At 35.0% G+C, this 27,517-nt stretch overlaps 1 protein-coding gene across 1 annotated transcript in view; it reads right to left on the bottom strand.

Annotated features, from left to right (window-relative positions):
* The window catches only part of SYNE1 (spectrin repeat containing nuclear envelope protein 1), a 275,315-nt gene that overhangs the window by 203,567 nt on the left and 44,231 nt on the right, over positions 1 to 27,517 (bottom strand). Inside the window, exons 3-13 of the mRNA XM_042893607.1 lie at positions 25,990 to 26,085; positions 24,571 to 24,654; positions 21,570 to 21,662; positions 20,257 to 20,435; positions 18,126 to 18,322; positions 17,881 to 17,990; positions 8,739 to 8,846; positions 7,802 to 7,939; positions 7,068 to 7,232; positions 3,063 to 3,175; positions 2,331 to 2,499 (exon numbers count right to left, since the gene is read on the bottom strand). Coding sequence (XP_042749541.1) covers positions 2,331 to 2,499; positions 3,063 to 3,175; positions 7,068 to 7,232; positions 7,802 to 7,939; positions 8,739 to 8,846; positions 17,881 to 17,990; positions 18,126 to 18,322; positions 20,257 to 20,435; positions 21,570 to 21,662; positions 24,571 to 24,654; positions 25,990 to 26,085 — 1,452 coding nt within the window. The remainder of the gene's footprint in view (positions 1 to 2,330; positions 2,500 to 3,062; positions 3,176 to 7,067; positions 7,233 to 7,801; positions 7,940 to 8,738; positions 8,847 to 17,880; positions 17,991 to 18,125; positions 18,323 to 20,256; positions 20,436 to 21,569; positions 21,663 to 24,570; positions 24,655 to 25,989; positions 26,086 to 27,517) is intronic.

Here is a 27,517-nt window from a genome sequence, read left to right as displayed (position 1 = left end):
TTTTCTAAGGTCAGTGTATTTTGAAAAGGAAAATTAGATCTTGTGTTCATCAACCCACATTATGTAAACATGATAAACAGTTTTAAAAATAATAAAACCGAACCTTGTCAAATACAAAGAACTATATCCTCTACCACAGACATTTGACAAAATTTGACTTTTTGTTTTTACTTTTATTAAACCAATACACAGACACTTCATCCTGATTCAAAATCTCTTCATATGAAAAGATTGTACCAAACTGTTTATATGATACTGATCACAAGTGCAATTACAAATATATTCAAAAATGAAACATGTAAATTCACTGAGTAAATTTCTCCCATCTGTCAAGGTCCCTTAAAAAATATTCAGATATTCCCAAATCTATATAGCATATATTGCCAAAAAATGTGTTAATACAGCGATGGCAAAAAACAGTGCTATGGGTTAAAATCCATTGATTTCTGTATCCAGTATCTCCATTGCAGCTGAGACTTTGGTACAATATATTATTCAGTTTGATGATGTACAATTTGTACTGACCTTTATTTCTGGTATATGACACATAACTGAAAAGATGGGATAAATTAGCAAGCAACAATTTTATTTTTAACTACAGTACACAGATACTTACTGGCCATGTGTTATAATTCAGAACCTAACTACCATTGCTCTTAGAATGCTAATATAGCTCTGGCAGACAAACATACTCTTTTTTATTGTTTTCTGGTTTTTTAATTTCCTGCTAATATAATCACCAAAGGTACTGATTACAGCTTTCCTAGTTAAGACTCCTAATTAAACAGAAAAGAAACATTCAGCTCCTGCTCCTAGAAACTTGGCTGGACTGCCAAAGAAAATATTTTTCCATCATGGGACGCTTAGAAGGAAATATAAAGTAAGGTCACCAGGAATGAAACTGAGCTCTATCTTTTTGTCTCACTTTCCTCATTTTTCATGTCACACAATTTCATAAATGACAAAAGGACGCATTTTCTTTTCTCTAATAACCAGCTCAATATTAGTGGTCAGAGAGCATAGAAATAGCTGTGGTAATCATGAAATAACATGCAAATTAACCACTTAATGTTAATTTTAAAGCTACATATAATAAGAAATCAAGATAAAATAATTCAAAAATTAAGATATCTACTCTTGCATTATTTCTAGACAGCATTTAGCAGTCTGAGACAACCTTGTAAAGCATACAAACGGACCGTAACACCTAGCTATTGCAAAACTCTCTAGCAAATTTTCTATTGTAAATGTTTACCCTGAGCTTCGCAGATTTAAAACTAGGCTTAATTCCTGCAACATTTGAATCTCTAACTGCTAAAGCTTAGACATAGCAAGGAAAAAGTATCAATAGCCTTCAGCTCTCACTTTGTGTGAGGAACTTTGAGTTTCAAGTTTGCTTCTAATGCAATGAAAACCAGCAGGATATATGGGCATCAGTAATTTTCTCTACAGTGTCCTGTCTCTGAACTCTTGTATAAGTGTACAAATTCTTTCCAAACTGAATTCTCCTGTGTAATTTTCATCATATGGATCAAGTAAGAGAGGAAAAATATTTATCCCAGTCCTACTTTTGAAATAGTCCCTCATATCCTAATGTAAAGTGATGGTACCATCCTACAAGACGTTTGACAATGCAAGCAAGATTTTCACAAGATACAGCAGCATACGACTAAACGGAAACATCAATGAGTGTTTGTAAGTCAATAGCCTCTGTACCTTAATGTGATGTATGGATGATGCAAAGTTGGAACAATTTCTTTGAAGAGGAGAAATAATGTAAGTGGATAAGTAGAAAAACCATGCCTTAAAAGAAAATGATTCCCCAGCAAATATAGTACATTCAACAAATACGTGAAGCCAGCATTACATTTTTTTCCTCCTCATTTGGAGGACCTTAATAATATGTGAACTGTGGAGGACTGCGCCCCAAGAACCCCTTCTATTTCTGCACTTAATTCACATATAGCCACAGTAAGGTGCATCTATGCAGACGTAGAACAAGAAACTGAATTCTCAGAAACTATTATCTTAAACAAGTAAAAGTCTAGGATTTAGAACTTCCAGATATTTTTAGTAAGCTAATGGTCAGACATGGTTAGCAGTTGAGACATTATTTCCTTTCCTGAGGAGGTAGGGTAAACTACAGCATATTGATTTTTTAACATTTTCCTCCAGGGGATGAAAGAAACACTGCTAAGATACTCTATATAAATGCAGTTAAAGGTTTTGACTGACAAGTCTCATTTGTCTTTCAGTTTTTATTAAATTCTAACAGTCTCGGATGAGAATATTCCAGAAATAGTGACAAAGAGATGACAACTCCAACTTACTATGTAATTTTGCAGAAGTAGTTCCACTGAGTCTCTTCTTCCGTATTTAATAATCCATGATTTCAACTTTGATTCTGCAAGGACTAAGAGTGACAGTAGACGGTACTTCAGTTCCAGGAACTCCATTTTCAACAGATGGAGCTCAGACGAAGAGACAACAAAATTAAACCTAGAAAATGAATCATACTATAGTAAAACACATCAATAATTTTTTCTTCCTTCACCCCTACTCTTTTTTCCCCCCTTTCAGTTTTTCCTGAAAGCTTTATTTACAGTTCAGATATTTCTCTAGTCTTTCACCTAATTAAGCTTATCAACATTATGTTAGATGATCATTCTGATAATTATTATTGAACAGCAAATGAATTATAATCCCATTTATTCATAAAAATAATCAGTTTACATTACTAAGTTTTGCAAAGTCATTTTTCTTAAATTCATTCTGACTGTTGTTACATAACATTTCTTTCATGGGCAAATAATCACAAAATTGATGTTAAAAAAAGGTATTTTTCCCTAAAACACAAAGCTTATATTGATTCTCACCAATCATTAACGTACAAGGCTTTTCAACAAATTTTCATTTACATTCAGGGAAGATTTTCCCTCCAACATTTACGTGCTTGCCATTAAGAAACATTATCAGAAAGCAATTTGTACACGAACAGGTTAAAAATCAAACAGGTTCCTTTTCATCCACAGAGGATTTTCATTTTGGGTTGAAAGCCTTACCTCTCTGCCATATCCTCTAATTGGTCAGATGGAACAGGCACTCCATTAACAGACCTTGCCCCGTGGATCTCATGGAATGTCTTTTTGTGACCTTCTATGTTTTTCAATAGATCCTGATTTTAAAGAGAGAGAGACGGAGTGAGAGAAAAAGGGTAGGGGAAGAGATTGAGAGAGAGAGACAGAGAAAAGGCTCACAGTAGGCTATCTAATAAGCACATTTTGAAGCCTGTACTGATGACTCAATGTAGTTAACTATTTGATCGTGCTCTCACATTTGCATGCAACGGTATGCCTACCAAAAATCATTTACATTAGGTTGAACATTTACACAGGGAATGCCTCTGTTAAAGCCATTTCTCACAACTATGAAAGATTTTAAAGCAGAGAGCACACTGCAATGGTTTAAGAAAAGAAGAAGTCTTAATTGTATTTTTAAAAAAATGCCCAAAACGCAGTTTGTAAATATTCTAATACCACCATTGTACAATCATTCTAAATTTACTGTTTACATCCTTACAGCAGATACTAACCTTTGTTAAGTATTGATTCAAATTTTCAGCAACTAATCTGTATACACAGACAGAATCCAGAGGTCCTTATGTAATTATCTATTCAATATTCAGTGAACTTCTCACTCTCTCAGCTTCAAAGGATTTCAGGATTGCTCTCTATATATTACACAAATGAAGGCAGAATGTGGTACTCGACCAGTATTCCTGTGATAAGAATTGTACCAGCAAAAACCTTACAGCAGAGCACATTTCAACTGTAACTAAGCAACACTGCTTCAAACAGCCTCCTGGAGATTACATATTAAAATGAATGACTGGCAGTAGTCTTTGCAAAGATACGGTAACAAAAACGCAAAGTGCCTAGTGGCCAAGAGGACACAAAATAATGGATATTTTGCTGCAAACAGACAGCTTCTGGCTCAGAGTGCTCAGAAACCTGTGAACAAAAGAGAATCATACAAGGTTGCCCCCTTCTCACTTCAGGGAACAAAGTTTATGGTCTCATATCGATCACATCTCTTGGCTCTGCCCACCAAATAATCACATTTAGTGGCCCACCAATGTTTTCACTGTTTTCCACTTCAGCCAAGACCTCATGGTGAAAGAAATGAATCAGGCTTTCTCAGATGCAGGTGGGCTGGTATTACCACGGGGAAAACTCCACTGAGGATATCCTGTGACTAACATACGCTCACATGAAGGAATGACTTGGAACAGGTATCACTTAACTGCATTTGAGATCCTGCCCAATGAAGAGGGATTCTCCTAATAGGTAACAGTAAAAATAAAACAACTGTTCTATCTAATGTCAAAAAGCCTTTTATACAGCGTACTCACCAAGCGAAATCCTGCAGTGCAAATTAACCCACAAAGAGCACATTGTCCTGAATTTCTCAATCTTGGTGGAATTAACTAAAATCTTAAATTCTTGCTTAATTCTCCAAAGATTTGTCTAAGCAAGCTGGTACTTTTTGTGTTAGTATCAAATGGACCATAAGGTATAAAATTCAATCAAATAACTCATTATTAGATAAGACAAAGATATAGGGAAGGTGATGATGTTATTTGAACAAACACATAACAAAAAATTGAAAAACTTTCTGCCAAACAGTGACTGAAAAGAATTTTTGATTTCTGATACTACCCAGTAACACACCAGGATACGACAATGCAAATCCTAGTGACAAAAAAGCTCCAGGAGCCAGTATAATTATACAAATTTATGCTGAAGCTTTCCCTTTCCCGTGGAAAAACTCCCCTGACACAGGCGAGCTTAAGTCAATTAAGTCATTTTTAAAGTAGAAATCATCCAACACAGTACTTCTGATGCTTGTTTAATACAAGCATTTTTAATGAATTTATTAAGATAAGATGTATAGTATTTACACTGTAAAAGCAGAAGTATTTGACTTTCTTTTTTTTCCCCAATGAAAGTTGAGTCTTATGAATCCTGAAATACTTTTATCAAGAAAACTAATGAAATATAGCCTTATGAAAGGATAGACTTTGAAAGATAACAACAAACAACATCTTTCACACAGTTTTCAACATTATTTTGGTTAAAATTTATTAGCTATCACTTAAAAGAGCTATTCTATAGCTAGTTCTAATTAAGAATAATTGGCATACACAACAACTGTCACAATTGTTCCAAAATGTCCATGAAAATTACCAGCTTTTCATTATATGGAATTACTTTTACTAAAAAGCGTTATTTTTCCATTAAGAAATTCCAAGACCATACCCATAAAAATCAAATGCACATCCAAACACAAGTTTTAAAACATCAGTGATAGAAAAAAAAAAAAAACAACAAAACACCACCACAATATGAGACAAAACTGCATTACTCTAACAAATGCAGCCTACCATACCCCATTTCTTTCTCTTTTTTCCTTCATATTTGCTGTTCCAGTTTCTTTTATCACCTCTCCAACGACTTTTCCCTATAATTTTCTCATATTTATTGCACTGACAAAGCTCACAATTTTGGTTTTAAAAGAGAACATATACTCAGCAAAGAGTAATGCCAATGATATTTAATATTGTCTGGAAAAATTCCTCTTTACCACAGCAGAGGAGACTTCTTATGCTATTTATCTTTGCAACACAATAGTGAAAAAAGTGATTTCTCATTATTTCCCATCTTAGCAATATCATTTGCAGTAACCAACAGCACACTTAGTATGTTTGTGATAGTTATTGTGTTATATAGTTATATACTGTTATTATATTATATATGTGTTAGTATGTTAGTATGTTTGTGTGATATCTTTCAAAAAGTGGAAGCAGCCACAAAACAATCTTGAACATCACTTGTAAAATATATAGATATCACAGCTGAAGTTATCATGGAAAAACACATCATTTTGAGCTATCACAAAGGTGACACCACTGACAGCAACTAGCCTTCAAACAGTGAGTATTTGGTTGATTTCACAGAATCACAGAAATACCAAGGTTGGAAAAGACCTACAAGATCATCCTGTCCAACCATCCAGCTATCACCAATAATACTCACTAAACCATATCCCTCAGCACAAAAACCAAACATTCCTTAAACAACTCCAGGGTCGGTGACTCCACCACCTCCCTGTGCAGCCCATTTCAGTTCCTGACCACTCTTTCAGAGAAGTATTTCCTAATATCCAGCCTGAATCTCTCTGGTGCTGCTTGAAGCCATTCCCTCTGGTCCTATCACTGTTACACGAGAGAAGAGGCCAACCTCCAGCTTACTACAACCTCCCTTCAGGTAGTTATAGAGAGCAGTAAGGTCTTCCCTGAGCCTCCTCTTCTCTAGACTGAACAATCCCAGCTCCTTCAGCCACTCCTCATAAGACTTGTGCTCCAGACCGCTCACCACCTTCGTTGCCCTTCTTTGAACCCACTCCAGGTCTTTAATGCCTTTCTTGCAGTGAGGGGCCCAAAACTAGACACAGTACTTGACGTGTGGCCTCACCAGAGCTGAATACAGGGGGATAATCACTTCCCTGTTCCTGCTGGCAACGCTGTTACTGATCCAAGCCAGGATGCCGTTGGCCTTCTTGGCCACCCAGGCACACTGTCAGCTCATGTTTAGCTGAGTATCAATAGATACCCCCAGGACCATTTCCTCTATGCAGTCTTCCAGCCACTCTGCCCCAAGTCCATAGTGTTGTCTGGAGTTGTTTTAGCCAAAGTGCAGGACTCAGAATTTAGCCTTGTAGAACCTCATCCCATTGGCTTCAGCCCAGCTATTCAGCCTGCCCAGATCCCTCTGTAGGGCCTCGCTACCCCCAGGCAGATCCACACTTCCAGCCAACTTGGTGTCATCTGCAAACTTAACAAGGGTGCACTCAGTGCCCTCATCCAGGTCATTGACAAAGATATTGAAGAGGACAGGACCCAGCACTGACCTTGGGGAACACCACTCATGACTGAATAATAATCACAGAACATTACAGTCTTCAAAATAATGAAATAGAGTGCATGGAATCAATGCATCTGGACCTACCTTAAGTTGTTCAAGCTTCCGGTGTATAATATTTGCTGTCTCCTCATGAGCTTGCTGAATGCTTACTTCTTCTGTTAGAGCAGCCTCTGCTCTATAGAGCCAAGCACCTATGGTACCCAAAGGTGCAGGAAGAGATTTATCAAGGTGTATGTGCCAGTCAAACATCTAGGAAATAAAAACAAAAGCATTCAACTTATTTCCTTGCTCAATTAAATAAACAAGTACTATCAGTCATGAACACTGCAATTTATTCCTGCTATTGCAATCAGGTAAAAATTAGCCTTAAAGCTTCATTTGCTGATACAGCATTCAGTATTTTTTGCACAGAAACATTATTTAGTTAAATTAAAAATGTTGTATTCGAATTTTTAGTTAGTGCTAGAGTCACTAGCAATTTTCATTAAAATATTGCATGCCAAGTGTGCATTGTGCACACTCTACAACACTTTCAACGTGTCTGTGCACTGCTAACACAATTTCAAATAAAAAGAAACCTCAAAGTATTTTACTTATCTTTAAGTTCATATTCTGTCTACGCATGAACAACTATTAAAGATGATGATGATGAAAACATTCACAAACCAAATACAATATAATCCAGCATCCCTGGAGACATGGTCCATATTTAGTTTCCAAATGCCCAACAAAATTGATAGCAAATGGTTTAAAATTATAAATAATATAAAATTCTCATACTTAATAAAGAGTGTATAACATAATAGTTTTCAACATACCCTGGAAGAGACTCTGTCCCACGCTTGCTTCACTATAGCTTGATCAAGTGATAATTTACCATCTTTCCTTAAGGACTGAGTTACAAGTTCAATAGGTTTCCTTTTCATCTCATACTGGATTCTGAAATGCTTAAATGACTGCGCAAAGAGAAAATCAAATCAGTGTAATACAGAGTCAAACAAATTCTGTAATATTTATGGTATACTGGCACCTACATGACAATTTTGTACTGATAGCAGTTTTAATACTACTCATAAAGGAATATCCGTTAACGCGTGTATTTATAGCCCTTGTTGAATTGTGTTTTATTTAAATCTGAATCCCCAGCAAAGTATGTGTAACACTTAGGTATTTCCCTTTAGTTACCAGAGGCCTGAACCCTGTCCAAAAGTAAATAGTAATTGAATAAAAAACCAGAAAGTGAATTAAATGCTAGTTGAGACAGATAGTGATTGTTTTTAGGAAACAGTTAAGTTTCAGGAAAAAATTTGGGTCAAAATTTCTGCTATAGGTTTAGACATTAACTTTTGAAAGAAGGGTTAAAAATGAAGAACTAAGCCCTGTCCTCTTCACCTGTCACCTCACCCAGCTTTCAGCGATACCTCCCATTTAAGCTATATAACGGAGGATCTGGAAAGACTGTACAGACACATGCTCACTTCTAACTAGGACAGACCTTATTCATGCTGCTAGAAAAAGCTCTCTGCAAGGAAAACCATCTGTGCACTATGTAGCAAAGTTGGAGCTGTCATAATTCCTCCACCTCAACATTCCTCAACAAGAAGTAACACAATTTGAATCCTTATTTCTTTGAGCTACAAAACATAAAATTGCATATATGTACAATACATCAAATTGCAGATGGTATAAAATACTGCAGTGCCACAAAATGGTGACAATAGCAACTTATTCCAAAAATCTTTCCCAGTTGCTTACCTGATATTTCTCCTGTAAGCTTGTTTCTGCCACCTGTGCCCGTGCTAAATCTCTTTCAAACTGTTCTGCCCACACTCTTAGGTCTCTCAGCATCAACTTGTCTTCCTTCTATGATTAGTACAACCACACAAAAAACATTTTATCCTATTAGTACAGGTGTCAGATATAGTCCAGAAATGAACATCTCTGTAGCAATTAAAGGCCATTAGTTATAGTGAAAAAATCAATGGAAACCTCTGGGCCAAGTTCTCTCCTTATTTTCCTTCATATAGTCTAACTGAAAAGCACTTGAGTGGAAGGAAGAACTCAGCATTCAGATACGAATCTGAGAGAGGTGAAGTCGTGACTATTTGGGTCATTACTGTGTCAGAAATACTACTTGCAGTTCTCATCTGCTTTTAAATTAATAGAAAGTTCTTTAAATATATCACAACACCTAATTTTAGTTTTCCACATACATTCAAAGGGAATTTCAGTAAAAGCTAATTGATTTGAGGTAGGAAAGGATTTATTATCATTTTATCAGTTTATGGCTATTTTATTATCTTGTCTACTACTGAACTACTGCTTGGGGTGCAGCAACATTAGAAAAGTGCAGCAGTATGATCCAAGCTTACACATTTATTTTCTTAGTGACTTCAGGGCAATCCTTGACATCAAGTTATATGTACAGAAGCTAAAAAATATTTTGGTATAGAAGGTTTTAACAACAAAAATGGAAGGAAACTAAAAAAATCTGATTCTGTTCAACTTCTTTTGCTTCCATGACATTTTATGGTTTTAAAAACAACATACTTGTTTTAAGTTTTGCTTTAACACTTCAAGTCTATCATTGGCACTGGTGCTTGCAAGGCTGCTCTTCAAAATGCAGTGCCCTGATAGTGAGTAGAAAAATACTGGTAGGAAATCTCAGGTCTTTAAGCACGTTATATTAGAAGGCTAGCAGACAACAGAAAGTTTTTTGTTCACTAAGAACACTAATCTTTAAGTAGGATACAAATGTCCATCTCAGACTTCCAACTGATGAAAGACATGTTCTGGCTACTATTTAGAAACCACTTTTTCAAAGTAAAAAGGCTATATTACTGTAAAAGTGGTGACTGTCAGAAACACATCTATTAAAACGAACAAACAGAACACATATCAGCTATGAACATAAAATGAGTGACTAAGACTAAAGCATTACATAAGAGAAATAAAACTAGACCTTAACCATTTTAACAGCTTAGAAGTATTGCTTCATTTCAGCTGAGAATCATCTTAGATGTATTTCTGCTAATTCTCATACTGATCCTCTACTCAAACCACTGGTAGTTGGCTGGACAGAATGTGCATAATAGAATGTGCAAATATCACAGGTATTATACTTGTTAACTGTTAATTGGATATTGCAGCAAGATTAACACTGTGTTATGGCAGCTGCATTGAAATAAAGTTCCCTATAGCTCAGGTTCCTGTCTTCTGATGTGCTTAGGCTGCTGCCTGAAAAACAGTATGGGACATCTATGACACTTCCCTGCTCCAGCTATTTCAAAGCTGGCATTTCCTTTACTTCACAGAAGGTTCCAAGATGCCAGAACTCCTACTGCTTCCAACTTGTCACATAATTTAAGAATAGAGAAGAAAAATAAAAGCACTACTATTCTTGCATGATAATTTGCTCTGTGTGTGGAAAAATAATGTCAAGATTCTTCAAGACAAACAGCAAATTCGTGATTGCTCCCATATGAGGAAAAGAATATAAGTAGAGAGAATTCTTAACTCATTTAACCACCAAAAAACCCTAAAATCTTTGGAATTAAGGGTACTCCATTCACTACAAATGATAACTTTAATGATAGACTATTGAAATATCTGTTTAGCAGTCAGCTCCATGAAGCCAATACAAAACCCTGCATTTTAATGGATTTAATCTACAACAATCCTAGTAATTGAAACTTTAAGTAAGGTATTCCTGAAGTCAAGAAGAGAATGAATGTTTAACAATACTGTGTATACTGCTTTTAGTTCACACTGTAACTTCAATTTTGTAAAGCATGGGATTTTATTCTCTGTGGATTACATTCTTACTGCTGTGAGTCACTAAAGATAAGACTTTGCAAGAGCATCTGTGGCCACAACTTTTTCTACAGAAAAGCAAAGCAGGTATTTTGCAAGATTTCTATTAACGTGGTTTAATTACCTATTGCTAAAATTGAATCTGACCAATTCTTTTTAAATAGAATATCATCAGCAACTAGAGCACTTCCACAGCACCTAAGTATAAAGAACACAGGAACAGCCACATCTCTCTCAAATTACAGTACGGTTTCTCTGAATTTAAGTGAGGAGATAAAGCTGAGAGGTAACACTGAGTGTTCTGTGATTTATTTAAATATTTTTACTATTCATTCAAACAATTATTTGCTTGCTTAATCGCAGAAGATGAAAACATTTCAGTAACTGCCTCACTGGACAGTGTTAAAGACATTGCACAACACAAGAAAAGCAGGATAGGCCTATCATTCATATAGATATTTATTCATTTTCACAGCTTTCTATTTCAGCATATCACTTGTCACCTGCAAACTTGATTCTGTGGTCCTTGTTTGATATAAAAACATTGTAAAGTTTTGATTTTGATAGCCAACATAGAAGATTTCTTGGGCACTAAGAAACCTGCCACCATTATTCCCCATGTCTGATGAGCTAAATCTCTTAATACAAGACTTTCATTAGTGACTAGTGGTTCTTAGTCTTAATAAAAAAATATTAGTGTTCTCACAATACTTAACTGTTTTCTAAAGCTTGCACACCTTAAGTAGCAAACAAACAGAACATAAAGTAAAGGAAAACATCAGAGAAATGTAAACGTTTGTTCTCTCCTCAGTATGAGGATATTCTATCCATAATCAAAATTATTTCAACTTTTCTAAGCCACTATGGCTTATTTTCTCCATGCTACATCCAAACAGCATTTTAGAGTATTAATTTATCCTCATGTCATTATAAGAGCATTCACTGACTTGCAGAGAGGAACAACAAAGCTGGAGTACACAACCACCAAAGAATATGAATGAAAAACATCAGAGAAAACTGCTTATTAATTCCAAAATGGTAAGAGGGCAAATTTAAATTTACATATTAAGTTTTTTGACTAGACTCGGAAAAGCTTTTTTTTTTTTTTAACTGAACTCTGATTTTAATTAACAAATTACATGATACAGAACTTTTTGGTTTTTATAGAGCTAAAAATACATATCTGCATTTAATGAGAAACTTGACAATATACTTTTTTGAATTCTCTAATATATAATTATTAACCAGAAGAACTGTTCAAATTCTCAGGCACAGCATGGATAGAACTTTAAGACAGGAGCTTTTGAATCTAAAATAATTTATCTGTTTTTCAGAGATGCTGAATTACCGTATTGCCTATTTGCTGGAAAAAAAATAATCAAGTCACTTTTACCATGTGTATATATGAAATCAATTAATTAAGCTATTCTTCTTGAAAACACTGAGTTATATGCGTGTGTTACTGTTAGCACAGAAAGACTCAGACTGACAACAGTACCACAGATGCACTCTGAATGCTGAGCCAAGCATCACCTTCAGTAATGAGCTATTAAAGGCAGACAGTAAGCTACTGGAAGAACTCAGGAAGTTTTTTTTACAATCACTGCTGAGGAAAGTCCTCTTATAACTGGGAACTCTGATGGTAAAAATAGGTTGGAAATGATGGGTTTATCATCCGATTTACTTGTTCATACAAGAAATGCTTTACAACAGATATATTATGAAAGAGTGTGCTTCTTCTGTCTGTAAATTCATAGTGAGATAAAGTAACTTCTACCACTTCACCTCTTCACTATCTTAAGCAGCAATGCAGGAGTATGTAAGGCTAAGATTTTATATTTTATATTAAGGTCCACTCAAAGCTGCCTGAACTTTTGCTTGAATAGATTGAGTGGGAATAATTCTGCTATGGTTATTAAACTTCATTTCAGTATATATGGGTTCTTATACATGCACAGCATGAGATGAACAGTTGATCAACCTATTTCTTACAAATTAGGAAAAAAAGCCAACACAAAGAAACTAGTGTTGAATAAAGGTAACTATCTGGACCATGTGAGACTACAAACAGAACTGACTGGCTACAATAAAGACTGCTGTTTTCTTCATTACATCTTCACTCCTGCAATCTTCTAGTTTTATCTGAGTGTTCTGAAATGTATTTGAATGTATCTGAAATTTGTTTGAATGTTCATTTGATATATAAAATTCCATCTGTTGGATTTCTTAAAACTTTCTAGTATTATCTGAGAAGTTAAGTATTTAAATGTCTAAGATAGTTACAAAAATATATCCTTTAAATTCATAACTCACGTGAGAACGAAGAGCTGAGCATATCATGCGATTAAACATGAATGCTCTCTCTTTCAAACACACATACCACATACACTACTTACACAATCATATATTCAGTCTAATATCTACTCTATAAACCTAAGAATATATGACAATAACAATCTAAAATGAAAATAGATATGAATAGATAAAACAATTCATAATTTATTTTCTTATGCTTATATATATAATTAAGAAAGCATAGCCTGAGACTTATTATAAGTAAGTTGACTTTTCTGTATTTCTGTAAAATTATTTCCAAATTAGGCATTTGGCTATAAGGAATAGCTGTTGTAAGAAAGTAGACTTAGTCTCATTATGTTCATCTATTTTCCTCTTGTGGAAAGAATAATATGAGGGTAACTAACCAATGTCTATTAAAATATCCAAAATCAGAAGTCCAATATGTTCAGGATAAAACAAAAAATTATGAAAGGCCCAAGGAAGGCCCATTATTCTGGAGCATATTATCCTTACCTTAAATTTCATAAAAGAAGTGACAAAAGTTGGGATTGATTGAAGTTCCTAGCAATATGAAACAAGTAAGAAAACAAGAGGAAAAAGAAAAAAAGCAAACAAAATAAAACAAAGCAGGTAGAAATTCCAGAAAGAGCAATAAAAGAGCTATATGTGCAATAATGCAATTAAAGAAGTTCTTAAAATATTATCAAATGCATGTGCTATATCTTGTTACGAAGTTCTCTACTACGTCTGATTTCTGGATTACTAGTCACTATATGATTTGTTTCATCTGGAAAAAGCAGTTACTTTAGAGTAACTGATTATTTGTGATGCGTTGCTTACACAGATTCATATATGAGCATGGCTGATCCAGGCATGATATATTAGACTCCCTGTAATTCTGCTAATCCATCATTGGCAAAATTCTCATGCCTATCAGTAATCTATGTCCACTCTGTACCTGACTCCCTAGTCCTGTCATTCATAACTGTCAATTCCATCACCTTTGCCCTTGGATCAAAATGATAGCATAAAACAACTTCATGGAAAAGAGATCTAAACGGAGCCAGTTCATTGCAAAACGTGTGTCAAGTCCCATACCCCAGTCATTGGCTCGACACAGCAAAATACATTGAAAAAATGATACTGGATAAATATAAGCTCTCGAGTATTCTTGTTTAAACTTTTTGATTCTGTCAACAGATAATCAAATCTCTTACACAGATTTTTTTCTCTTTAAAATATTTGATCTATTCTCAAGAAAATCATGATGAGTTTTGCAGACTATACACAGATTCCAAGAAATAATAGGACAATAGTTTACATCGTTGTGGACTAGATAAAAAAAGGGAAGCAAAAATTAATGAAATTGGACCTTGTTGACTGCACAATAAATAGATTAAATAAGATATCCATATTATCTTTTGCAGATGTCATTCAATTATATTGCATTACATTATGGAGAGATTCCAGTGCTTAAAATTCAACAACGTGAAGTTTAACAATACATAGACAAATATTTCTTTCCATATTTACCATATATTTAAAGGGAGTATTAGAAAATACTATCTTAACCTAATGTTAAGTAGTTAAGTATCATACAGAATTCCTGCTCTGTAGTGGATCTTTTCATTTCTTAGCCCACATTCTAAATTGTGCATGGACTGGTAAAAAGTAGATTAAGCGTGATTTAAAGCACCGGATTATGTAAATTTACTGTGAACATGGATCTACATTAATAGTTCAGCCAGTAGGCCAAAGGAGGTGATCTTCCCCCTCTCCTCAGCTGATGAAAACACACCTGGTGTTCTCTGCCCATTTCTGGGCTTTCCAGCACAGGAGAGAGATGGATATAGCCTAAGAAAGTGCTACAGATACATTGAAGGGACTGGAACTGCTCTCCAATGAGTAAAAGCTGAGAAAGATGGGACTGTTAACTTGGAGAAGAGAGATCGCATAGTTGTATATAAAACCCTGAGGAAGAATGCAAATCAGACAGTTCTAGGCTCATTTTTGTGGACCCCAGTGCCAGGGCAAGAGACAGTGGGCACAGAAACGCAAGAGGTTTTCTCTGAACACTAGGAAACACATCTTTAGTATATTGCTTGCTGTTTTTCTGAAATGCACAGTTCATGGTCATTCTAATATACACCTTGGCTAAATGAACTGATTGGAAAAAAGTAAATAAGAGATTACTCATTTTCTCAGTGCACAGAGCTGACAGCGTATCAGATAAAAGCTATTTCTGTGATTATATATTCTTTTTCAAGAAGTATAGTTCACTGATTCTGTTTTGGGTACAGAGACATATGCAGGATCAGATCAGACATATAAAAGATTTGTGTTGTTTTAAATAGCAACATCTATGAAACCATAAGTGAACTGTATGCCTTAAAGATAACTACAGTTAATAGTGTAGCAATAGGTAGAACAGTGTTTGTTTCTATTCACTCTAACCTAAAGCTTCTATATCCATCACATATCTTTCCTTAGGAATTCTGCATAATTTGGTTGTTGTTTTTTATTTATTTATATAGGATTAATCCATCTTTAAGAATCTACAATCAGCAGAGATAGACACATTTCTAGATGGTCATTTTTCTTAAGATGAATAAATTGTCTTAACAGTGCATAGCACTTCAAAAAAACTTAAACTACCTTAGATGAACCTGACCCTTAGTTAGTGATTGATAAAACAGTCTTGGAATCTGATTAAAAACAAATCCATGCAGACTTTATTTTCCTGTGAGTGATATACTCCCTCTATTCTTAGTCTTTTCCTATTCCCCCTGAAGTCTAGTATAAGAAAATAATTATCACAGTGTTGGAGTACACATACCTGAGAGAGTGTCAAGATTATTATCTGCTAAACTCCTAAAATTAAGCACTTTCAGGTTGTATTTCATCTGACCTGTGTTATGTGCTTGCTACAGAACAAGATGCATTGAGCAGCAGATGTTACTGTATTTTTCTGCTTGTCAAAATAAACTTAGATTGACTATATCAGCAGTGAATCCTTAGTCAGATGACTCCGACCTCACAGTAAGTGCACATGGGTGGCTTTTAATAGCACAGGAGGTAGGTGAGAGGTGAAGAAGATTACTGACTTTCTCTTCCCCTGCCCCTCAGCCAACTCGGGTTCCAGTGTGTTTCTTGAAGATGTGTTGTCCACACAAATTCCTATGCTGCCCAGCTTATAAGATATTGCACTGGAAGAAGTGAAGTGATAATGGAAGCTGGCCCTTGGTGGTCAGAAGTCCTAGCTGCTTGTGTGGACATCTCTATAATTAAAGAGTCTAGTTTCACGCCTAGATTAGGTGTGCTATGCACACAAACACAGCCATAGTGCTGGTGGCAGAATAATCAACAAATACATAGAGTCGTGTGGCTAGGCTGGTATCTGCAGATCACACTGCTAGAAAGATTATCACAGTGGAAAGGGATAATCAAAAATAAATGAAAATGGTCACTTGTGTCCTGGGCTAAAAGGAAAACACCAAAGGGAGGAATCTCCAGGAAGAGATCCTTCCTCAATGGCAGTCAGCTCTTCAATGGGGTCTAGAATAGGTGGAGCCAGACTCCACCCCTTCCAGTTACACAGCTGAATTCCTTCACCTGTGCTCCCATGGCTGACTCAGTGCTTGCCTCAGGTGATCAATCAGAGGTTCAGGCCATGATTCAATAGTTCACACACAGCCAAGTCTATTGGCAGCAGGTGTTGCATTGTGTGCTATGGTATGGAAGCAGCAGAACAGTCTAAGCCTGTCATGGGTCAGAGAAGGAGGCTTTAATGTTCACTCCCCCTGTCTTGCCAACTCAGCTTCATTACTCAGTGCTATGGCACTGGTACATTTACATCCTCAGCATAATTTTGCAGTAAGGAGAAAGAGGAATGCCAATGACTCAGGCGCTGGAATCAAACAGCAAAGCTACAGCTACTATGCAGCTACTGCAAAGCTATTAGCCACACCTAATAAAGCCAAACATAGCCAGAAGGAAGGAGATTCACTCATTTCAAAGCTCTTCTGTGACTATCTGTAAGGAAACCAAAGAAACAAACAAAAGTATTGCCTCTTTCTCTCTTGCTGGGGCTGAGCAGATTGTCTCAGCAGTGCTTCCTACCATTTGGCATGAAGGAAGTAAATGATCAGGATTAGGGAGTGAGTCACAATCACTTGGCATCTCTGAGTACAATCCTTTGCACTACATCCAAGCGTAAAGCCAATATACTATCATACTCAAAGCACAAACAAGAAAAACAAACAAAAAAAATCCTTAGAGCAAGCAGTCTGATCTTATTATACAATAGAAAGAAATCCAAGTCAAAAATCTTAACTGCCTCTCAGGCCTAAAAGTCCACAAACTACCTCTAACCATTCTCTAGGACATCTCCTTTTCCTATCCACAGATCCGCTGTGATAGAAACAGAAGTGATGTGTTGCTTCAGGCAACAAACAGCTTCAATGTTTTTAGTATTGTTTGAAAAGCTTTCAGAAAACAGAAGCAAACCCCAGTGGATCCTACCATTTACTGTATCTGTTTCACCTTGCTTTGGCTGAAAGGAAAACCTCAGCAGTATCACCATTCTCTTTTCTCCATTTATGCAATACTGGTTCTTTATTCTCAGTTAATCTTTCTTAGTTTTTTTTTTTAATTGTGCCTGCTTTTCACTTGAATTGCAGATCAAAACAATATAATAATAAACTTATGAGGGCTACAAAATGCATTTAGGAAGCACATCCTGTAAACAGAAACAACCAATTTCTGTAAGTATGCAAGAGAAACTTACATCATTCTCCTGCACATCAGCCACTGTATGATGAGGATCAGGATAGTACTTCAAAAACTGGGCTACGTAGGTCATGATAGACTTTTCATCTGGCTTGTCAACATTCACATCTATACAAGTATAGAACACAGTACAGTAAGTTATAGCTAAATGGCAGAGAATAATAGTTAAAAATTTAAACACTATAAGTCAGCATGCTTGGTTTAACTCATTCAAACAGTTCAAGCATTTTTAAATTCAGATACCCTCTGGATCAAGGAGCCTCGGAATCCCTAGCTCTGTTTCTGCAATTGTGAAGGCTTCTTCCAGGTTTTCCCTGTTTGATCTTCCTTTTACTTTCTCCATGTCTACTAAATCTGGACGGATAGCATGAATAATGGAATGAAATGCAACACCACTCCTCCAACTTTGTCCAAAGTCTTTGATTTCAATTCCAACTTGCCTGAAGAAAATGAAAGAAAATAGTTACTTGTGTAAACATCAAGACAAGGGGAAATCCAGAGTGAGAAAGGATGCTCCAGACAACAACTGCTTATCATTAGGCCTAAAGCACCTTTTGTTCCTATAGGGCTGGTCAGTTCTGTGACAGCTCCATCTGTACACTGCATAAATTAAACAGAATCTTTTAATATGCATACTGCATGTGTCTCCAATGTGCTCACTAGTGGCAATAAGCCTAATGAAATACACCAAGTGACACACACAGTCTGTGGATGTATGCAGTTCTTTCCACTGCTCTCCATGAACAGAGAGTAGTTTATAACTCCCTGAATTATAACTACTACAGTTTAGTTAAGTACATCAGCATCATACAAAAACAAATACATAAGAAGAATGGCAGTAATCTGCTATCTTTTAAAATGAAAGCATTAAAATATTATAAATGATATCACTGAATGAAAAATCAGGTAAAAACGTAATGCAAATATATTTTTATTCTCATCAAAAAACATGAGTAAGACTATTATTTCCTCCAGAATTCTTATATTTTCAATGAAAAATGCACATAAACAATGAAGAAATGCCAACAAATACTGAGAGAGGAATCAGAAGTGAATCACACTCCTGACTGGTGCTTTTAAAAGTAATTCTGAAAAGTACAATTGTCCACAAACTGCAAGCTTCCTCAGAAGACACACTTGACGTTAAGGTAGTCTTGCCATTGTGAAGTTCACAAGAACAATAATACTGCACGAATGTTTAATTCAAAGACCACTGCAATCACTGAAAAACTTCCACAGACTTCAATGTGTCCTCAGCTAGCCTAAAAAAGGAACAGGCAAAATGTTCTCTCCTTGCTCTGGATTTCTTGCAAAACATTTAACCTATTCTTTCCATAGTGTTGAAAATGTGATTTACAAGCCTCTGTTTGTTTGTATGTGTTGACGTGTCTAGAAATTGCAGCTGACCAGGCAGTAGAATGTCCCTTCCTAACAAGAGCTTAATAGGAAAAGTGCCAAATCAGACTGTATTGCACTGTAAGTTTTACTGTGTTCTACCTGCTTATTGGAAAACCAGAGGAAGTCTGTGTCTTTATATTTCTTTTGTCAGAGGCACTACTCCAAAACTTTTCATTTTCCTTTACATTAATGCATGACTTTTTCCCCAAATGGTGCTGATTACTTAATTAAAAAAAATCCTTTTATTTACAAAAAAAAAATATTTTAATGTCTTTTTAAAAAAAATCTTACAGTGGAAGCCATTAATTACTATTATTTCTTTGACCAAATATAATTTTTTTACATGAATTTTGGAAGACGAGCAATCTTGGAATAATTCTAATTCTACAAAATACAAGCAAGATGTAAGGTTAACAAGGAATAGGGAGAATAACTGAAATAAATTTTGTTTTACTTGGCACAGACTTTGTTTAAAAAGAAAGAAAATTCAGGGCAGTTTTATAGTAATATGCCCTTTTTATCTCAAAACTGCAGAAGAATTTTCATGATTTTTCATCACCTGCCTTTTGAAAGGAAGCGTTGAAATTCAGTGCAGAATTCACACGTGCTGTCACTGAGTAATGCTGTCAGTGTGGGGCTCGCATTATAGCATCAAGTGTTTGGGCAGCAGAAATAATGCACTGTCATTCAGATAGCTAATGCCCCTTTCAGTTCCTCCTTCTGTCAAAGATAATCCCATTTGTTACTCGGAGCGTATAAAATGCGATTGCTTGTAAAACTAGTGCAAATTCTAAATAATCACTTGCTTGTTGTTATAGCAGAATAGTTAGCAGCCTCTGTTTCATAAAGAATATGATTAGAGGCCAGCGCTATATAAACACACAGCAAAAGGATAGACTTTGACTGAGAAAGTTTAAATTCTAAATAAAAAGTTCCCACCTAAGATAGGAGTTTAATTCATTTGTAAGTTACTTACCTTGCTGCTGTATACTGGATCCATTTTAACAAAGCCTTCCTGGCACTTCCTTGGACCTTGGTTACCACCTTCCGTTTGCTTGGGGGACTTGCAGTTTCTGAACTGACAACACTCTCTACAGAGGACGTGCTGCTAGACAATGACTGCAGCTGTGGAAGATTGCTGGTGAGCTCTTCAATCTGTGAAAAAGAAAAACACAATTTAATGGATGTTTGTGAATAAGCCGCTTAATTTCCACCTGTCTCTTAAATAATAAACTAATAGGACTAACAAAGTAAAGTTGGGAAGAAGGTGTCACTTTTAGATGCTGTATTTTTTTTAACGGTGCTTCAAACTAGGCTCAAAGATTTTAATGTATGTCTGTACCTATATAATGGCTGTAATTTCTGAAATATGGAAAACCTAGCAATCATTGACCTTCCTGACTACATACAGCTACAATAAAGTGCAAGTGTGTTATCTAGTACAACAAATTATCATTGAAATGATTGACAATGGCTTAAATTGAGCTTTAATGCACATTATAAAATGGTTCAGTAATTTCAAAGGACACTCATTAAATTAAAGAACTTAAATGACCTTGATGATCACCCTGATAGTTCTTAATTTAACCTTGCACTTTTGGCATAAATTTAATTGTGGCTCTGCTTAGATGTAACTCATGATGAAATAGTCCATGTACTGTAGGCAACATGCTTTAGTAAAACTTGCTGAGCATTTACAGCAGTTATTTGCATCACGGTTTCCGTCAAAAGTAAATCATTAACTTGACTGACAATCTGGCTGTAACTCGTAAAAATTATATCCAGAGGATAGTGTAAGATTGGTCTCCATCTAAACGGTTTACAGCTATTATCCTTCAAATATCTTCATGTTTCAGTGAAATCAGCATGTTTACTTGTATTACGTTAAGCTTAATTGCTGTCTGCCATCACGAGCACTGGAATTAGATGGAGTACAATCATCAACAAGGTTGGTAATGGTGCTTATAAAAAGAATCCAAATTCCATAGTTTTCTTTTCTGGGGTTTTTTTTTTTTTGTTTGTTTGTTTTTTTCCCCTTCATTCTTCAGAGATACTGGAAGTATGCGTTCTAGTGATAGAAGAAAGACATTCTATGCTCATTACCAAGACAGGTATCTTAGTTTAAGCAAAGTGAAACAGCTATATCTGCTACTTTATTCAGCATCAGATCCTCAGTTAATTATAAACTATCAAACATGTAATTAAATACTGAAAATGCACTAGTTCATTTGCAACAATAAGCTCTACCACTGTTTGAGGAAACAACACTGAATTTAAAAAATGTTGTACCTGAAAATATAAAATTATGGTCCACACCAAGCCAAGCACAATAGAAGGCCGACCATCAGCAATATCAGTTGAGTTTATGTTGACAAGCTTTATCTATTTAGGAAAGAAAACATGTTATCACTACACACAAGAAACAGTAACAGTTACAAAAGAAATAGGTTTTATATTTTAATACGTTTTTGTAACAAAGAAGTTTCTTACTATGAAAGTATCCCATAATTATGTAATTTCACTTACGTGTAAGCTATACATAATGAAAGAGTTTTAGGTCCATAGCATGCTAATATTGTAGAAATAATATTTAACTTTTGTAGAAAAGATAAAAAGAGAGAAAAATTACATAAAAACATTGTACAAACCGGAGATCCTCGGTATACAGACTAGCATGGGAAGTAAAAGGAAAAAATGTTACAAAATAATGATTAAGTGATTAAGTAAATGTGTTACTTTTAAAATGTACAGAAAGCATCATTTTGCTTACAACTTAGAATATGATTAATAAAGAAAACAAACTGAATATTTCATAACAGCTTTTAAATTATGTAGGCTGTCCTTGCTTCTTGTAACAGGTGTAGAATTGACCAAGAAAACAGTGTTTTATAATAAAAAAGAAATAAGAAAAGGGGAAAAAAACCTTAAAGAAAAGAAAAAAGAAAGAAAAAAAGTCACATTTCTTCAGGGAGCTTATTACTGTAAAATATTTTACCATCACTGGTGAAGGTTCCCTTGCAAGACAAATCTGACTATAATTTTTTAAAAAATATAGAATATGAACATTTCAGTTGTCCAAGGCTGTATGCAGTTTATCAAAACAAACATAAACAGGTTTTAACTCCCAAATGCTTCTCTATATTCTGAATAAAGTGTCACCATAAAATAATTTCAAGAGAAAAACAGCAGAGAAAAAGACTATGTATAAAGGAACTAACACATAGGCAGCGTTTAAAGAAATTGAACAGAATAGGTAGTATCAGAATATCAGGAAATACACTAATCATTCACTCAGCAAAACTAATAAATCCTGCCTTTAGTCTTGCCATTAATAAGGAGGGCTACTAAGCTGTTCTGGCACTCCAAACATGGTCATGGAAAAGGGTTAAAAATGGAAAAACTTTGGAGAATGGGTTTAAGAACAGCATAAGATTGACTTCTGGTGAGATTCTATCCACAAAACAAAGCAAAAACTGCAGTCCTTTGAATCAACATCTGGAAATCCACTAAACAATGCCATTATCTACCTAAAGAAAAAAAAAAAAAACCACCATAAGTCTCATTCTTTTAGCTGGCTCAGCTCCCACAAAAACTTTTCTTTTTCTAGAAAGCAAGGTTTTACTTATGGATATTACAGATTAAAAAGAGTCATGAGGACTCAGCTAAATCTTTTTATTAGGTTACTGCTCATGGGGGCATAATGTATCTATTCTAGTTATTGTTATATTTGTTTTATTATTTATTAAAAAGAAATCAAATCTATTGAATAAACACTTCAGTAGCATTAGAAACTCAAACCAAATGCAAACAAACAAACCAAAATAACAATAAAAATGTTTGGTCCAGAATAACATCACCGAAATCTCAAGTGCATTTCTCAGTATGACAGCCAGAAGTCTGTCTGGATTGTGAAAATATGACATTGAATAAATCTGTAATAAATGTTACTTGTGGGAGAGCCCAGGGAGGAAGGAGACACCCAGCACACACTAAGTGCCACAGGCAGCCACTCATCTCCCTTCATTTGTCTGAGAGTAAAAATCAGGGACTGCGCTTAGGTACTAAAAAAGCATTTGCTGTCTGAAAGCATCCCCATCTCCTCTGAGAGGAAAAGGGTGACAGACTGTATAGATGCATTGTCTAAGCTGCATTCAGCCAAAAGCTACCTGCTAATGCACACCAATCTATCTTACATATTGTTTTTCTCCATTTCCCTCTAGAAGGAAATCTGATATGCCAATATACAGCACGTACAAAAAATAACTAATAGAGAAAAGTCCCCAAACTCCTGTTGCATTGCATTATAGAGAAATAAAATCCATTCATTGTTATACCTGCATTAAAAAAAAAAATAAACTGAAAAGCAGATACGAAAAAATGTCTCCAATTCTAATAAAAAAAAAAAATAGATACATCAGTGTAACACAGGAAGATTGTTTTTATTTTATGTTCATGCCAAGAACACATTGAGTTTTTTCTTAAAATCACTGAAAGGTTTGCTGGAAGAAACCTTAAAGATCATACACTTCCAGTCCCCTGCTGTGGACAGGGATGCCTCCCACTAGATCAAGCTGCCCAGGAATCTCATCCAATCTGGCCTTGAACACTTCCGTGGTTGCAGCATCTGCAGATTCTCTGAGTAACCTGTTCCAGTACCTCACCACCCTCACAATGAAGAATTTCTTTCTAATATTCCATATGACAATACTCCATTTAGATAAACACTATTACACTGTGCCTTATCAATACAGGCTCTGGTAAAAATGCCTCTCTTGATTATAGGCCCCCCTTTAGGAATGGAAAAGCCAGTACATGGTCTCCCCAAAGTCTTCTCTCAGACTGTCTTTGTACTAGAGATACCTCAGCACTCTAATCATCTATCTTTCGTTTTCTATCTCTATGTTGAATTTTTATAAAGCTTTGTTACATCTTGTATGTTACATCTAAAACTGCCATAGTGGTGACTACAAGAATCAATCCAGGAATTAACTTGGACTTCTGTTATGCTAATAAAGGGTCACACTGTTCTTAATTCACGTGTGTATAATTTCAAGCAGTGTTTTGTATGTACAGTCATAAAGGAATGCCTCTACTGAACTGAAATTTTTAACTTTGATGAGACAGGGAAGCAGGGAGGAGTTAAAGAATATAGAAAAAAAAAAAAAGGAAAAAGATAAGCTAAGGTGATTCTAACTAAAAACCCCAGGAAATTTTTCCTATTGATTGCTACCTGTTAGTGTTGAATCTTGACATTTTTACTTTACAACAGCTTTTGTGCTATTGAACTTACCCGTCTTCCTTCTAGAAACTTAAGTGCTGTGCCAATGTTGGCAACCCAGTGAATTCTCTTCAGATGACGTCCTTGCTCACAAGGCTTTAAGGAAAAGAAAAGTGCACACTCCAATTAGATATATTCACTTTGCTGAAAAAAACATTCCACGTAATTACGAACATATATTTTGCTGAACTTCAGGCATGTAAGTTAAAAGTAATAATAATAAAAAAATTAGAAATCCTTGAATTAAATCAAAAACATATTTTAGGCTCCTAATATTCTGAATTTGAATTTTAAATGCCTCCTTAATATTATATTGCAATGTAAATACATAACTACTGCCATTTAAATTGGTATCAATAGTTATTTTTAATAAACGTTTTTTATAAATTCTAAAATCCCTTCTGAAGTTACTATAGAACATAATACTCTGCTATACATGGCTTTTTAGTTAATTAGAAACTGCTCTTGTTCTGTGATTTATACGGGAAGGATATTATATAGCAAATGTCATTTAACTGGTACCTTCTCTGCAATTCTTTCCCTGTTTTACTATTATGTTGCCACAAGAGGGAGACTTCTCATATGAACAGAAACAGCAATCGGTACATTTCAGCAAAGCAGAAATACCCTTGAAAGCTTAGCTTACTTCTCATTAAAATATCATTACAATCACTCTTGCAATACGAATTACTATTAATTTTAGCTAACCCCGGCTGCACGAACAAGAGGTAAAATAATGGAACATGCAAATAGAGTGAATGTAAAGGAACAGGCAAACTGAATGGTAGATGTTCAGCTCTTGAATGCTGCCCTTTGATACATAAGCTGGTTTGGAAAAAGTGAGAGGTCTTGGCATAAAAACCTTTAATTCCTCTCACCATCACAAACACATTACTAACTTGGGTCCCAAGAGAAAACTTATCTGGCATGTACAAATTGTAGCCTCATTACACAATATGTCTGTGAAATGCCATTTGATATCAGTTTAGGGTCTTTACAGTGGCTATGTATCTGTCAGTGCACATGGATATTAGACCCTACAATATCTGGGGGCTCACAAGAAAGCCATGAATTAGACAAGAGAACCTGTCATTATTTCTTCAGACATACAGAAGCAGCTTGGGCTTCAGACCATGCTTGTGTCATAGTAGTAACACTGTAGTAACAGCAAGGTGCATTGTAAAGACTAATATAATCAAGATATTTTTATGAACCAGTAAGACAAAACTGAAATAAAATATACGAAATCAAGATTATCAGTCTGCAATTATTTCATTTTGCATTGCAACCACATAGTCCACTCTGTGAATAAATTTATTTTGCTTTTTTGTTTGTTTTCAAGAGTACTCAAATATAGAAACAAACTAGAAGATCATATCCTTGAAAAGTTGTGCAACCATCTCACAGATTCAGAAGGAAGGAACTTCTTACCAGCTTCTGCCCTGAAAGAACCTCCAAAAGGGCTATCAGCATTATCCCATCCTTGATGTCTTCAAACAAATCACTGACCATCATGGGAGGATTGCGCTGAAAAGTGAAGAGACCAGATATTATAAAGGGCGGCAGCAGCAGCGTTGTCTTGTCTCCCTTCCTTTCAAACAGGAGTGGTTGGGTCCCCTTCTTTATGTTTTACAACATTTAATATTGTTTTGCTTTTTAACCCTTTCTTTGCTACCATACTGTTTAACTTTTTAACATTTCTGGGAAAAGCCTTCTGCTCCCTAAAATAGTAAAAGAAACAAAACAGCTGCCTAGAGTCTGTAAAACACACTCATTTTACTAACACTATTACAGTCATGTTTCAGTCTATTGGCATATTTTGCCTGGTGTTATTTATGTCCCAGAAATTTCACTTTCCTTGTTTGAGAAACGAGCTGTGTGAAGAAAAAATCCCTAAAGCAATATGGCTGTCTGAGCACTGCTGCTGCTTTCTTATGGCTAACTGTTGTTTCACAAAATTGTCATATTTTCTCTCCTTTCTTTCATTCAGGCCTTGCAGGCTTCAGTGCTGTTAGCACTATGACAACTTCTACTTAAGACAAACTGCTTAACATATGTCTTCATGTTTGCAAACACAAGAACGATAGTACTGAAAAACATGTAAACAGATGATGTTTCAGGAATTTTGAGTAACAAAATCCCACCTCTGAACTCCAATTTCTTAAATACATACCAATTTGTAGCCAGTTTGGCTAGCATCTGGCCAGCACTTCAGTGATCACACAGTATTTCATAGTAACCAAAAATCTAGAGTGAAACTTGGTTCTGTTGAATTAAAGGAAACAAACGCCCTCCAGTTTCTATGAGTTTGTTAGAATTCATATTCCTGCTAATTCACATGATAATAACATTCATATCTGCTAACTGACTGAAAAGACAGACTACAAATTTAGTTTTAAATTATCTTATGCTTAGTAAATTATGTTTGGGGTGCTTCTAAAAAGAATGCTTGTACAAAATCTTGATCTATTATTTCTCTTCCATAGAAACATACATTTGATGATCCTAAGAAAAGAAAAGCTGCTAATGAAAAGGTAGTTATTAAAAAAAACAGCACAGAGCAAAAATTTCTACCTCTATCAAAACCCAGCCTTCAGTGTTTAGTTCAGATGAACTAAAGTTTCATTGAGACATAGATTTGGTTTAAAGTGGACTTCATTTAGGATATGGCATGCTCTGATGGCTACAATAATAGAAAGTGTATATTCTCAAATACATGAAAAAGCACTATTGCAACACATTGCAAGAGTATATTTTATATATATATATATAAAATATACTCTTGCAATATATATATATATACTAAATAAACTCTTATATATATATTATATATATATTATATATATATTATATATATATTATATTATATATATATACTAAATATACTCTTGCAACATTTATATATATATATAAAAATATAAATATAAAATATATTATATATATTATATATATATTATAT

The sequence above is a fragment of the Lagopus leucura genome, unplaced genomic scaffold (assembly GCF_019238085.1).
Source record: "Lagopus leucura isolate 7727_CA_CO unplaced genomic scaffold, USGS_WTPT01 Super-Scaffold_73, whole genome shotgun sequence".
Classification (NCBI taxonomy): domain Eukaryota; kingdom Metazoa; phylum Chordata; class Aves; order Galliformes; family Phasianidae; genus Lagopus; species Lagopus leucura.
Note: the sequence above shows the minus strand (reverse complement) of the source record. Positions and strands in the feature narration are given on the sequence as shown.